The 14,419-nt window shown below is 39.8% G+C and overlaps 1 protein-coding gene across 1 annotated transcript; it reads right to left on the reverse strand.

Moving 5' to 3' along the window:
* Positions 1–10,128: 10,128 nt before the first annotated feature.
* On the reverse strand, positions 10,129–12,333 carry sox21b (SRY-box transcription factor 21b). Its single transcript, XM_034213243.1, has 2 exons — positions 12,064–12,333; positions 10,129–11,906 (listed from the first exon to the last, which is right to left on the reverse strand). Exon 2 carries the CDS (start codon positions 11,887–11,889, stop codon positions 11,161–11,163), a length of 729 nt encoding a protein of 242 aa, XP_034069134.1. The 5' UTR covers positions 11,890–11,906; positions 12,064–12,333; the 3' UTR covers positions 10,129–11,160.
* Between the last annotated feature and the right edge of the window lie 2,086 nt (positions 12,334–14,419).

The following is a 14,419-nucleotide window of genomic DNA, read 5'->3' on the forward strand; positions in this document are numbered from 1 at the left end:
CAGTTGTTCCATTTGAAATGCATTTAATTGCAAATAGAAAAGAAGAGAGAGAAAGCCAACAATGCGAGGGTCTGAAGCATTTTTCTCGTCTGCTTTGAGTGAGCGTATTCAAATCTAAGCGGGCAGACAATGAAGGAAAGGAATCGTGCTCTGAATAGCCTCTCTCTCTCTCCTTTTCATTCCCAGGCCAATTCACAACCTTCCTCTTCTTTGCTGTTAGGGGCGGGCTTTCCACTCGCAGCTCAAACTTCCTCTGTAGAACAACACCTGATAGCAGTAGCAGCACACATGTAGTCACTATTCATCATGTCAATGTGAGAGACCTGCGTGCGAGTCAGGGGTCCTCTGTAAATACCGTTTATTACAATCTTCCTGACATACATGCAGTTCATGTTGTGTTTTCATAGAGCTGTTTACCCACTCATTTGACAAGGATGCTGCTCCTCGCCTGCATCAGGCTTTGCATTTCCAGGCCCTTCCTCTAAAGCCATGGCCAAGCCCTGACCCAGGATCCCTCTCCCCACTCCTTGCACTGAGGGGAGGAGTATCTGGGGATCACGGGGCACAAAGTGCTTGAAGCCTGTGTCTTTGTTGGGGCAAGCAGGGAGAGAACACCCCCAGCAGATATGCTGACAATCTCATGAGCAAGAGAAGAAGTTGAAGCAAGAAAGTGCACCCTTCAAACTTTCCAGTGCAGTGCTAGGAATTCTATTTTTTCTCAACAAAGATTTATACATATTTATACAAGCCCAAATACTGATAGGAAGGTGGTAGGGAAAAAAATCTTGGAATTGCAGAGGTAAACTATATGTAAATGCCATAAAGTAATAGACTTGTAGTGCAAATCACACCATTTTATCTTTAATTTTGCTTTCGTACCCTCCCCTCTCCCCCCATCCTCTTTCCTCTGGCTTAAAGGTGCATCAGAGATATGCATTTAAGCATATTCAGAACACGGGGCGTGAAATTAAATGTGTGGCAGAGTGAGAAAAATATACAGACGCTGGAGATGCCTTAAAAATAGTCATTTATGCAGATGGAGAGGAGTGAAATCATTTGCAATGGGATGACCCTCTCTCCAAGCATTTCTCCCCTCACTGTTCTTCCCTAATCTTGCACTGTATCTTCATTTTTCATTGAACTTGCCAGTTTGCTGCTAAGCAGCCTTGTAGATAAGGCAAAGTGCTAAAAGGAGACGACAGAAGGAGCTCAGTGGGCCCGTTTCTATTGCACTTTCACCCAAGGCAATGGGCAGAATTTAACGGATTCCTTCCAACATATGTTTTTGCCAGATAAGTAAACAGTGTGTGTCGGAAATGAAAAAAAAGCATTTGCAATTTAATGACATTACAGCTCCCAGCTTAGCCCGCCGTGCTGCGAGGCGAGGAGCAGAGAAAGGGGAGAGCGGAAGAATGGAACCGGGTGTCATCAATGTTTTTTTTTCTTTTCCCTTGCAAGAAGCAGCACTGAATTCTTCTTATTCTTTTCAAACCCCTTCCCTTCTCTATCCCTTCCTGCTATTTTGTTCTCTTGCCCATAGTTTCCTCGCCTTTGTTGGAATGAAATTATCTATTATTTTATTCAGAAAAACTTGCCATCCCCTGCCATTCTACCCTCTCCAGCATCTGATTCTCACCGATTTCCTGAGCTAAAAAGAACATCTCTCTATGGCCATGGGTGCTCTTCCTCTCTCCTCTTCTCCCTCTATCTCTCCTCCACACCCCCACCCAACCCTGCTTCCCCTCCTTTGTCTGGCTTCATCAAAGTGCAATAGATGCTTGGCACAATAAAGAGTAGCAAGCCTCCATGTTGTCACAACGTTCAGACCTAATGTGAGGAGCAATAGTAGGGGATGAGTAGGAGAGAGGATCCCCTCAGAGTGAGTCTATATTTCAGTGGCAGTGAACGATCCATCCATCCCATGTGAAACTCAGTGATTTCCCTCCTTTCTCCCTGCCGGCTGTCAGGCAGCTGCCTTATTATAGAAGGCTAATTGTGCAGGAAAGCAGATTATGAGAGTGGCAGGATGTACTCCTTGACCATGTGCTAATGTGATGACAAGTTTGGGGACCCTCTAAGCAAAAAGCGTCGCACGCCAGGGCACTTTTGGCACTGGCTATAATCTGCCTTTGGTATTAACTCAGCAAACCGGCTTGTTTGAGTATGGATCAATCGCTCGCTCATTATTTTTACAAGAAAGCTTTATATTCAAGGCGCTTTCCTGGTGTTGATCTCTCATTAACCATGCTATGAAAATGCACTGGCAATCCCTGTGTAAGGGATACGTCACCCCAGGGCCCAGGCTTGCAGAAGCATGTTAAGGAGAAGAAGGGGCAGGAAATGTGGGTCAGTTGCCTTAGCCAAAACTTGAATTTCAGGTTTTGCTTAAAGCCCCCCGCTCGGCTTTTCTCTTTTAATGTGTTTTTGTTTGGCGGTGTTATGTTTTAAATGTCAGCCCTGGAGCTGTCCAGCAATTTAGGAGGCACAAAAAGCCATGTCTCAGTATCGCTTCCAAGTGTTCATGTTACCTCTGTAATCGCTGCTGGCTGCAACATTACACACTCTCCATTCACTCGTGGTCTTTTATCACCTCTGAGTGTATTGACTGTACAGGCAAAAGGTTGGATAGGGTCAGAATGAGGTGATAATATTACAGGACAAATAGAAATGCCTGATTTGCCGTGTTGAGTGGAGATATGGGATTATTATCCGCCTGCCACTAAACTAACTTATTTTTCTGAGCAGAAAAGACCTGACATGTGACACTGGATGCTAAATCTGCATGAATTGAATTAGCTGTCAAGATGTATTGTGCATCAAATTAAGGGGGGAAATATTTCAACCTGTTTACACATTTCTTATACAAACATCCAACAATCCACGGTGCTCAGACATCCGTTTGTCTGACAAGAGATCATGATGCATGTGCTATGAAAAATAGAGGATTGTGCCATGTTTGGCTTCAGTGTGCTGGCATGGTGAATGACGCAACAGGAAAATGAACCTGACAGCACCAGGCAGCGGCTCTGCATTTCCTTTGCGCCCTACATACACACATCTGTTATTATTGCTCTACAGCTATGTATATTTTTACACCTGTCTGCACTGATATCAAAGTGTAGAGCTCTGCTTTTAGACATTCAAGTGTATTTGTGACTCCTGTAAGAGTTTGTATGGTTGCCATCTCCTTTAAAAAAAAGTGCTGCTATTCCAAAGGTTTCATACCATTTTAAAAAGAGCTGTCAAAGGGCACTGTTCCACTTGACCCAATTTAATGTTTCATACAAACAACTGCAGTGTGTTAAAATGTAAAGGCTGAAATGTATAGACTGTTGCATGGATCTGTCGCATGTAGCAACATTTATAATATGCTATTATTATTCATACCATACTTGTATACATGGCCTACTGTGGCTCATCTGGACAGCTTTTTACTTTAAAAGAGAAGAGGCTGAATCTTACATGCAGAATACAAAAAAAAGCATTTAGAGAGGAGGACCTCTCAGTGGCGAGGTACTTCAGCAGCTTCTATAGCCTTGTAACATTTTCATTAGCAGCACAGTGAGAGTGAAGGCCAAACTTGTGATTGCTTTCTCTGTTTCACATCCTTTTATAGATCCATTTCACTTTCCCCACACACAAGTAGACAAAGCAAATATAAATGCAATGTTCAAAAGCCATTGCGTTCAATGTAACCCTTTATGTGGTAACAAAAAACATGGAAAATGTCCACTACACAATATGACCAGGCACAGCGTGATGATGTGGCTAAAGACTGTGGGATGTCTGAAGGACCCCTGCACGTGACGTCTGGTCGGAGCATTCATAATAGATTTGTTCTGAGGATCTTCGCTTTACTTTCCAATTAAGGTATGAAGTCATGCTCCTTCATCAGTATAGGTAATGGCACATTTCATGAAGCAGCCATGTTTTGAGATGAAAGACGCTGTTTGCATGTGTTGGCTTTTCTGCAGACTGTGATAAGGTGCCCGTACAGATGATTGCTTTGCTGTCATCAAGGTACACGCACTTGCCTTCTTTATATCGTCATTAGTGAGGCATCTATATGGTTGTTCCAGTGCATTACACCATTGCTGCAAAACTGTGTTTGTGGAGAAAAGCAGTGACAGACATGAGATCAATGTCAGCTCTACTAGACACCATTACACTTGACACTAACATTCAATACCATAAACAGCTATGAAGAAATGTCCTTCTGCAATATGGACTGGAATCTCTTTAACAGAAAAGTAGTGCACAAAAAATAACAAGCCGCTCTCCACTGATAGAGACAAAATACAAGTTTCCATCCACTGAATGCATTATCCAGTATTCCAACATTTCAGTACATGAAGATTAGCTATGGAGCGACATATCATTTGGCAATGATCTATTTTGCCACCGTTAATTACAACAAGTCTGCGAAATATGACAGCTAAACCGCGGTATCACAATGCAGGGTGTGAATCCCAAATCAAGCTTTGCACACCATAATCCTGTTAAAATGTAATAAATAATCCCTGTGAATTAATGTTGGCAATATTTCATTTTAATATGATTTTGAAAAAACAGGAGAAAGAGGGAAAATGTATGGCATTACAGCTCACTCACTTCAAGTGTGGTTGTGAGTGTGCAGGAGGAAATCATTGCTTCTCATTAAAGGTGCAATCTTCGAGCCCTGCAGATCTTTGTTGTAATAACTGGGGGAAATAATCTCTTTATTGATAGGCACACGTAGCAGAAAGTATGCCAACTGACAGGTACTTATCTTTTGCCTGTGTCCTGTGTTATAGAAAGATATCATTCTTTGTGACTGGTCCTCGGGGCATCAGCTCTTCAACTTCATTATTTCTACTTATGATAGATATATTTTTTCATGAAAAACCTGCGAATTAATACGAGAGCCAGCAATCTCTGCCAGCGGTCATTTGGAAATGGAACAAAAAATGTCATGTCAGTTTATAGAACATTTTTTAAGGCTGTTCACTGACATTATTCTAATTTATTGATGGATTCATAGAATAATCCTATGCCTCGTGTTTTGGGTTATTAACTTAATGATTTCAGTGAGTACCCAGCAGCTAGAGGATCTTTTGAAAAAGAATAATCGTGTCAGGAATTCAATTGTGTCAGCGGCAACATCTGCACTTCTTTTTCCTCAAGTACAAACACTTGTCCTTGTATGTAGTATTCTCACATTAAATTGTGTATTTTCAAACAAGCCTTGTCTTATATTCATGCTTGAGCAGGAATTGTGAAATGATTCTGCTTGTTATGAAACTGAATAAAATAGTTATTAGTGCAGTTAGTTCCTTTAGACAGCAGTGGGAGCTTCAGAGTCTGCTTCTCAAGTATTTCCTTCTGTATTAAAACTGACTTGGAAACACCAACCTCAAAAGTGTTTCCTTCTATCTGTTTAGAAAGACCTCAGACTATGTAGATTATTCTTAAAATAATCGTCCCGACTTTTTTAGATTTTGTGGGGGCATGGATATTCCTTGTTCATTTACTGATAAGAAAAGTAAACGCTTGTGTTTGACATTTTACTTCCTCATTGTTCGGGGTTCCACACATTTAATATGCAAAAATAATGTAAAATAATTAAATTAAACTTTTTTTTTGTATTCAATATATGTTTCCAATGTGTTTTATTTTCTTCTGAGCTAATAATATCCAATATATGTAGGGGCCAGGAAGCAAAGTGGTTTATCTTTGCTTTTGCCAAACTATGGGATTGACAATTTGAGGAAGCAGACTTAGTAAAACATTTTAAAACAAGCTTTGGTATTGCACCAAAGAATAATATGTTTCAATTTAAATATGTTATAAAGGTTATGTATGAGGAAATGCATATATTATTTTTTAAGTTATTTTATTTTAAGTTAATGAGATGCCAGAGAGGTTTCATTTTCTGCTATAATCCTCTTGTTGACAAGCTATGTAAAAGTCCAATTACAGTAATATAAAATTCTGTGTGTTTGTGAACACACTTATTTGGGATTTGGAGGAAATGCTGCACACAAAGTCAGATATAAATGATGTAAAAGTAAATTGTACATACTGTAGATGACATCCCGAAAAGATCTAACATGTAATATTCTGTAATTTAAATAAATACAAAATATAATAATTGTATTTGAATATATTTTCAGCTGTTACAAAGGACCCTGATTTCCAAGCCCCCAAACAGAGCTATAGACATAGAGATAATCTGTTTTACCCCCAACAATATTCCTAAACCAGCAACTACAGGGCATTACTGTATGTTTCCATATAATGTCTATGATTTCATCAGCTACGATCAGGACATCAAAAATAAATAAATATTCTACTCATTCAAGAAGCGTCCTGAAATGCATTTAACATGTTGTGATAAATAAGAGCTGGGCTATGTTATTGTTTCTATCTCAGAAGCATTAACGCCAGACAATCTACCAGACAACTAAGAGGGCAGATCACTCGTCTCACCTGCAAAACTCTGGATTACCTCAAACACCCCCCATACCCCCACCCACCTGCCCCCTACCTAATTCAAGCGTTCCTCCCTCTGAACTCCAGCAGGGGTCCATCGACATATTGCATTATGTGCTATTAAACAAACTTGGACTTCTTAAAGCAGAGTCAGACTTCAGAGGCTGTGGCATGTTTATAGGCATGGTCTGTACAGTACACTGAGATTTCTCATTTATCTTGGTGACCTTGGGCACAGTGACATGAACGGTTTTGAGGCTTTGATTTGCCACGTTGAGGGGTTGCGGAAAAGGTGCAATGCAAGATAATTTGGGCATGTTTTTCCCTCCTGGGAGCATAGAAAAGTAAGAAATACAGCACTTCATACTCTGGAGATTACAGGTAATATGGCACACAGCCTTCATAAACATTCTTGACCCAACCTGATGATGGAGATATTGCTCCAGGTGAGACTTTTCACACTTTGATTTGCCTAAAATGAAATGGGGAAGTCAGTGATCAAGACCCTTTGAGGTTCCTCACAGAGAAGCCAGCACTGGCTGAATATCTCCCAGCGTTGCACACAGCATACATGCTTTAACAACCAGGTTAGCAAGAGGCAGACTCCTGCAAACAAACAGAGAACATATCCTCAAAGAGATGATATTGATGTATTATTCATGTCAGAAAAAAAATCTAAAATGATCCATCTCAAGCTATTGAAGTCAGGTGATAATCCACATGCTTGTGGGGCAGCCCTGGGCGAATTAGGGATGAGGAAGCCATTGTACGTCCCTCTAAGGTCAACATGGTTGAACCGGTGATACATATGTATGTTAATTTGCCTAATCTCACTTCTACAAATGTCTTACAGGCACATAAAGGGTTTAACACTAAGACATAATGATATCAGGGCATCAGACGGGGGGCTTATGAAAACATGGGGCAGCCATAGCTTTAAATCTTCTATAGAAACCTTTAAACCGGCTGTCAAATAGCAAGGCAAGTGCGGTAAGGATTTCAAATTTTAATTTCTTAATACAAAATTAAAAAATAAATTCCTTAGTTAAAGTTCATCTACAGTCAATATATATAAAAACACGCGTATAACGAGTTTGAATCACTGATTTAAATAAAAAATACTTTACCATCATCTAGCCATTGTGTTTTTATATATATATATATATGTTATGTATTTATGCATATTGTGTTTATATATATATATATATATATATATACACTGTCAGTGTTTTTTATTGAACCTATATATATAGGTTCAATAAAAACCACTGACAGTGTCATCACTTCAGAACTGGATTTCCTGTTGGCTCTGAATTAGACAGAAATCAATAAATATGCAACTAAATTCATACGAAGACTGCTTCTGTAGATGGACTATTCTTTTTAAAACACTCTCACTTTATATTTGTTTAACACTCTCCTAATGCCAAGAAGAAATTATGTTATATTTGATACATGACTAATACTTAATGGCTAGTTTATTTAAATGTGTTAAATTAAACAACATTTTTATTTAATGTTTTCCTGCCCGCTTGAGTTTATCCTGTGTTTTGACAAGAGTTCACATTGTAGCAGCTTTTACATCAGGCCAGATGTTTATCACAATGTATCTGTCATCTATAACCACATAATATTTAGCAACTAATTGTGTGGATTGAAAGAAATTAAGGTTATCAGGCCATATGTAAATTCATTATTGTAAAAGTTATTCCTTGACAACAATTTAAAAAAAACACAAGCTATTTAAGCCTGTTTAAGGTTACAAAAACTAAAGTAAAGGGAGGCTGAAACCCTGAGAAATGTACATAATTTTGGTTGAATATAAATATTTGTATCTTAACTGAAATCCTGTCCTGGGAAACAGGTTGTGTTGATACTGATTTATTGAGGAATTTAAATTCAGGAGTGAAAAACATTTTAAAAGAAAAAGTTTTCTCCTACTTATTTCCATAGTTGCATCTCCACCTTTCCCATTCAGTTCCCATCTTAGAAAAAAACAAAACATAGGCTATCCATTCAAAAGGCATTTAGTCCATTTCTTTCTTGGCCGGTAAACCTATTCATCAATTGTTCTGTCTTGTAGATTGCATTCTAATGCTAATCTAGCGTGTTAAATATCTTTTTGTTCCCCTTTCACCGTTTTGTCATTCAGTTTATCCAGTTTTGGCCACCCATTTTATTTATTTATGCGCCTGCTTCTATTCATGCGCTCATGTATTTTTTATTATGTTGTTTCACTGTCATGCAGTGTCAACTCACTCTATTCAATGTGGGCTACTTGAAGGGCTTGCAGGGACAAAGCGTGTACACATTGCAGTGCTATTCACTCCGGCCAGCTGGATCGGCTGAAAAAACCTTGTGAAAAGAAATCCTCCACAACGGACACAGAAGAAGTGCACAATGCTAACAGTTTTCCAAATACCACTGATTGCTTTCATCACAATGAGGGAAAGCAGCCGCTTTTGCTGAGCTCCACTTCAACAAACAACACTCTCACAAAACCTCCCAACCCACGTTTTGTTCCCAGACAAAACCTCCTCGACCGTCTAAACGCTCCCAGAGTAGAAAAAAAGTTCTTTCAGCTTTCTTCCCCTTTTCCTCCAGAAGAAAAAAATATAATAAAAAGGCAAAAGAAAGAGAAAGAAATGGCCACTGACTGAACTCGTAATGCAAGTTTCTTACAGACAGGACGACCTTGTCTGTGTTTTGATCAGAAAGCTGTTTTACCATTATACCTATAATTATTTAAAAGTTAGCCTTCTACACGTTGATACTCAAATGTATTTACTTTTGTGGCATAAAGCCAAAATAACATTGCAAAATGTCAGTATTCATAAAAAAAATATATAGGCATGGGCCTCAAAGTCACTTAATAACTTAGAGAAAATAATCTACATTTTCTTTTGAAAAACTCTGAACCGATTTTTTCCAGACTGTAAATGAAACACAAGGTCACTTGCGCGTTATTTTCGGGGCCAAGAAGGAAGTTCCGTGGAGAGAAGTGATCGGGGTGTTACAATGGAGAACAGAGTGCTGAAAGGGTTTAATTAACCGTGACGGAGATAATTATCCCTGGACTGTCCAAATTAGTTTTGCATAATCGCTCTGATCCTTATGAATTAATCTCTCAGTGTAACATAGGAGGGGCAGTTTGCTTAAACAACAATACAAGTTATAGATCTATGAAATGCAGTGCACCAACACCTTCTACATGCACGCGCGATCGTGCACTCTTTAGAACAGGTGATCAGCATGTTTTTGTTTCTGTCCACGAGCCTTTAATTAATATTAAATGAACTTTGTTTTTCTTTTCAGACTTGGGTGCGCACACACTCGGCTCAGGGTTTTTTTTAAAGCCTCAAAGACGAGCTTGTTCTGCAGCTTAAAAGCAGCTCTTTTTTCACCTTGCATGGGAAAAGAAAGCTCAGAGTACTACACAGTTTTATCTTCCCTCCTATTCACGATTAAAATTGTGATAAATAAGGTTTTGGCTTTTGATTACAATGGGCTGATTTAGATTTCCCCCCAGTATTGCCATTCAAAGCGTGGACAAAAGCGGCCTGTTGAGGATACCTTACACTTCACCTGGACTGAGGAGCAGGAAAAGAAAAGATAACAATCTTGTTCATCTCATCAAGAACTACAGCTGCGATTCCCTTCCGTTTAATCCGAATAGGCTTTATTGTAGTCCTTCGCTCAACAAGTGAACAGTAGGTTGAAGTACATAACGGAGGTTAAAGAAAACACAAAACATACAAATTCCATAAGAGTTAGTTAAAAAGTATTTTTTTTCTGCTGCACATGATACGAGGAGTGGGATGGTGATGATCAAGAAATGATGAACTCCTTGAACAAACTTCCCCTTGCATTTAAATTGTAACTTTTTTACAGTTTGAAGTGAAAAAAAGGTTTAATAAATCAAACCCACTGAAATTGAATATCCCATTGAAAATAAATTACATCCTCAACGTTTCATGTGCAAATATTACAGAACTAGTCGTGTCCTTTTTAAATTGTCTGGGTCACCATAGATTCCACTAAACAATAAATATTACAGACATCTATAAAACGGTTTAAAAACTCAAAATATACACAGCACTTCTAGTGAAATGCGTAGGTTCCTGGCCCTATCTCAAACACTAAGCCTATAACGGCAAATAAACTAGAGTCATTTTTATCTGTACACATTTACAGTCATACAGGACAGGAGAAATGTTGTGATAAATCCTCCCTGATCCATTAATTACAACCCATTAGCCTCGATGTATCTGAGAGAAAATCCTGTGATTATGGTCAGTGTGTATGCTGCCTATGATTCCAACAGGTTAGGCAAAGCAGGTGCAACTTGCAAAAAATAGAAATCAAATGTGTACCTTTCAAAATGGGTTTTTCACAAAATGCTCTGATACCCTTTCCTCAAATGTTTGCCATCCTTTAGTCCTTCCCCTGTGGGCTGTGAGAGGTGATGGCTGCTGGGTAATAATAGATTAGAGAGTTCTCTAAATAAGCAGTACCTTAGATAAAGGCATTAATCAATATACATACACATGTGATATCTGAGACGACGAGCACTTCATCACATGAACAAGGTTTGTGCATGCATAATAAAACTCTTGCATGAATAGCTTTTTTTTTTTGTTAGTTTTTGTTTTCACATTTCATTTTCTCAGAAGTCCAACGCGGGCCTTATCATAATGCTGCAGCATATGCAGGGTACGGTTCAAGTTGAGGTTTTCCCATCCCGGGGAGTAAGATGTATGCTAAGGGCGGCTGCAGTCCAGCTGTGGGCCAGCCCGTACAGTTACAAGGGATCATGTAGCCTGGGTTTCCCGGAGACGGGTGTGAGTGAGTGTGGGCGTGCGTCCCACCAATGCCAGTCCCGAAAGCCGCGCTTCCCGGCGGGTAGCCCAACGGAGACCCGTACGGAAACGAATGCGGAGAAAGCTCAGTCATCTTGGATCCCAGGTCAAAAAAGGAATAGGGGTTTGACATGGAGGGGTTGAAGAAGACCCTCGCCGCTGCGGCCGCCGCTGCCGCTGCTGCCTTGTCCGGGTGTCCCATGAGGGACTCATGAAGTCCAACGGAAAGCCCGTTCACTTTCAGCGCGTCGTGCTCTCCGAGGTTGTAGGGCACAGGGAAAGAAAACTTATCTTTTTTCATCAGAGTCTTGGGCTTCCGTCTCGGTCTGTATTTATAGTCTGGGTGTTCCTTCATGTGCATCGCTCGCAGTCGTTTGGCTTCGTCGATGAATGGCCTCTTCTCAGACTCGCTGAGAAGTTTCCACTCCGCTCCTAATCTCTTGCTGATCTCGGAGTTGTGCATTTTCGGGTTCTCCTGAGCCATTTTTCTGCGCTGGGCTCTGGACCAGACCATGAAAGCATTCATCGGGCGTTTGACGTGATCCATTGGTTTAGACATGTTGGCACAAACTCTATCTGAAAGAATAACAGTTGGAAAGTAATTTTAAGTAGGCTATACAAAACTTGCCAAATCTGAACAAAACCACACACAAAACTCATTTAGAAAGTTGGGAAATACAGTTGTGTTAATTTAAACTATACAACAAGTGAAACTCCTGTTTTGGCTACTTACTTAGACTTCAGTTCTTCATCCCTCCGATGAATATCGTCAGTAAAGTACAAGTGGCAGCGTCCTTACGAAAGATCAACTTATGTTTTCTGCTCCATGGTGGAATCCACCGGTGATACGCCTTTAGCAAAGAAGAGAAGAAGAAAAAAAAGCTGTCTTGTTTTCCTCCCGTCGCCAGAGACTTCCAACCACCACTCAGCAGCTGCGTTTACGCGAATGGATGAGAACTCCCGCTTGCCCCATGTGAAATACAGGATTGTGTGGCAGGTAGTGAAAGTACCACTGGCGCATGCGCAGTTGGCGCGGAGTACGCAGGCGACTTGCTGAATGATTTTTGAAAAATCCCACCCTGTTTGAACGGGAAACGCTTCTTGTGGTATTATATATCTTCATTTATTAATCTCATTAGCTTCATATTCTCAATTAATTTAGCTAATGAACAACTTGTCTCATTGGAATTGTTCAGTTTAATCACAGTAGGCTAATTAAATGTTTTTATTTAAGAGACAGGTGCACCTGACATACCTGAGGGTGGCAGCATGTATAAGCATCTCACTGATACACTGACAGTGAACGCAGCAGACAGGTTCTGGAAGTTCAACTTACATTGAATCTGAGCCATCAAACACTTAATTGAACTCTCCTTTATTTACTATATTTATCATTACACGCCTATAGCCTCTTTGTTTCATTTGTTTACTTGACAATCTGGTGTCACTCCACTTTCTCACCTTTCATCCACTGTCCCTCTGACTGTCTCTTCCCTCACCCATCCGCGGCACGAAGTAGTGTGTAAGAGGTAAAGAATGTCTTCTTTAATTTTCTGATATTGTGGCATTTGTCGTAAATACTCAAATGCTGAGGAGGTCTGAAGTGTTTCTAATCGCGCTTGGTGAAATTAATTACTTTCCTGAAATCCCCCTTTTCACTTTCACTTCAAAGGACTTTCCCAAGGGCAGCGAATCGACAACTGAAATTAGGTTGTCGAATATTCAACTAAGCAATTACAGTTATCTGCGGGACTTGTTGAGTAAATTGTAGGTTTAAGTGGTTTGTTCTCGCACCTTCCCCGTTGTACACAATTATATATGTACAAAAAAGGAAATAGAGAAGGGCTGTATCGAACACTATTATAAATCAGGAATTAGGCTTTAGGTCGAGCGTTTAAATTAGGATATAAATGGATGTCAAATTAAAGTATACTGTAGACTTACTGTTGTTCTTATTTAACGGATTAGCATAATCTAAGGACAATTTATACAACACACAATGTTGAATTGTTATTATTATAATTATGATTATAATACAATACAAATATTGTACACATAATGTATATTTTAACAAGCATATTATTGGAAGTGTGGAAGTTGAGTGATGACGCTGACCTATCCAAAAGTGGTGCGCAATTTCTAAGAGACAGCGCCCTAAATCGCTGCAGTTTGCGTTTGTTTTACATTTTCTGTTAACAAGGATTTGGGTTGTTTTATTGCAGTGCAGAAAAAGCTCACTGAGGGATCGCTCTTTTGTCTCAAGTAGGAAACCTGACAAGGTGAGGATGATCCGCGCCAAGAGGACGAGATGAGAGACAAACCTGCTGCTAAACTAAACTGAGCCACAGCATCTCTCAACACCGTGCGCCCCTTTTGTCGGCTTGTCATTCACCTCGATAACATTACTGCAATGAAGCGCTCCACTCACTCCGCACGAGCACAAGCCTCTCGTGACACAAACGGGCAAAAATTGCTATGAATTATATGAATAAGTTACGGTGGAAAGTTCTTATCGGGAGCTGACAATAAAGGTGTGGAATCCAGTGTGTGCACATTCTCACTAAAGAGTTCATACTTTTTTACTCCTCTCTGCAATTTTATTTTATTGTTCGACCATGTAGAAAAATACATCACTATGGCACTATTTATTTTAATAACGTGTTATGATTTCATCCGATGCAGGGCCTATTTTGAGCCTGTATAACAGGAGCATGTGCAGCCATGCAGCACGTTTTCTACTCATCAAAATGTCAAGATTCGTTGTATTTATTCTACAAAACAGCTTGTTATTTTGCAGGCTGAGAAAAAACAATAATTTATTCAGTTAAGTAATTTAATGAAGATCTGATTTTAAAAAAAAGAAGAAGAAAAATGACAGTAAGAGTCTGTGTCCCCCCCCCCCCTCTTTTACCCCAGCCTGGGTCCTGGAAATAACACTTAAATAATTCAAGATGAGTTAGTGAGAGTCGCAGAATTACCTGCCGATAAAGACCGGGTCCAGCCTCTGAGACGGAGCCAGCACTCCCACCTCACAGCACACTGATGATAAGACTGAATAGAAAAATATCATGCAAATAGAAGGCAGACAG

This window comes from Gymnodraco acuticeps, unplaced genomic scaffold (genome assembly GCF_902827175.1).
Source record: "Gymnodraco acuticeps unplaced genomic scaffold, fGymAcu1.1, whole genome shotgun sequence".
NCBI classification, from domain to species: domain Eukaryota; kingdom Metazoa; phylum Chordata; class Actinopteri; order Perciformes; family Bathydraconidae; genus Gymnodraco; species Gymnodraco acuticeps.

Bases quoted from the DNA above. Each gene is read 5' to 3' on its own strand.
- sox21b (XM_034213243.1), bottom strand. From the start codon at position 11,889: ATGTCTAAACCAATGGATCACGTCAAACGCCCGATGAATGCTTTCATG.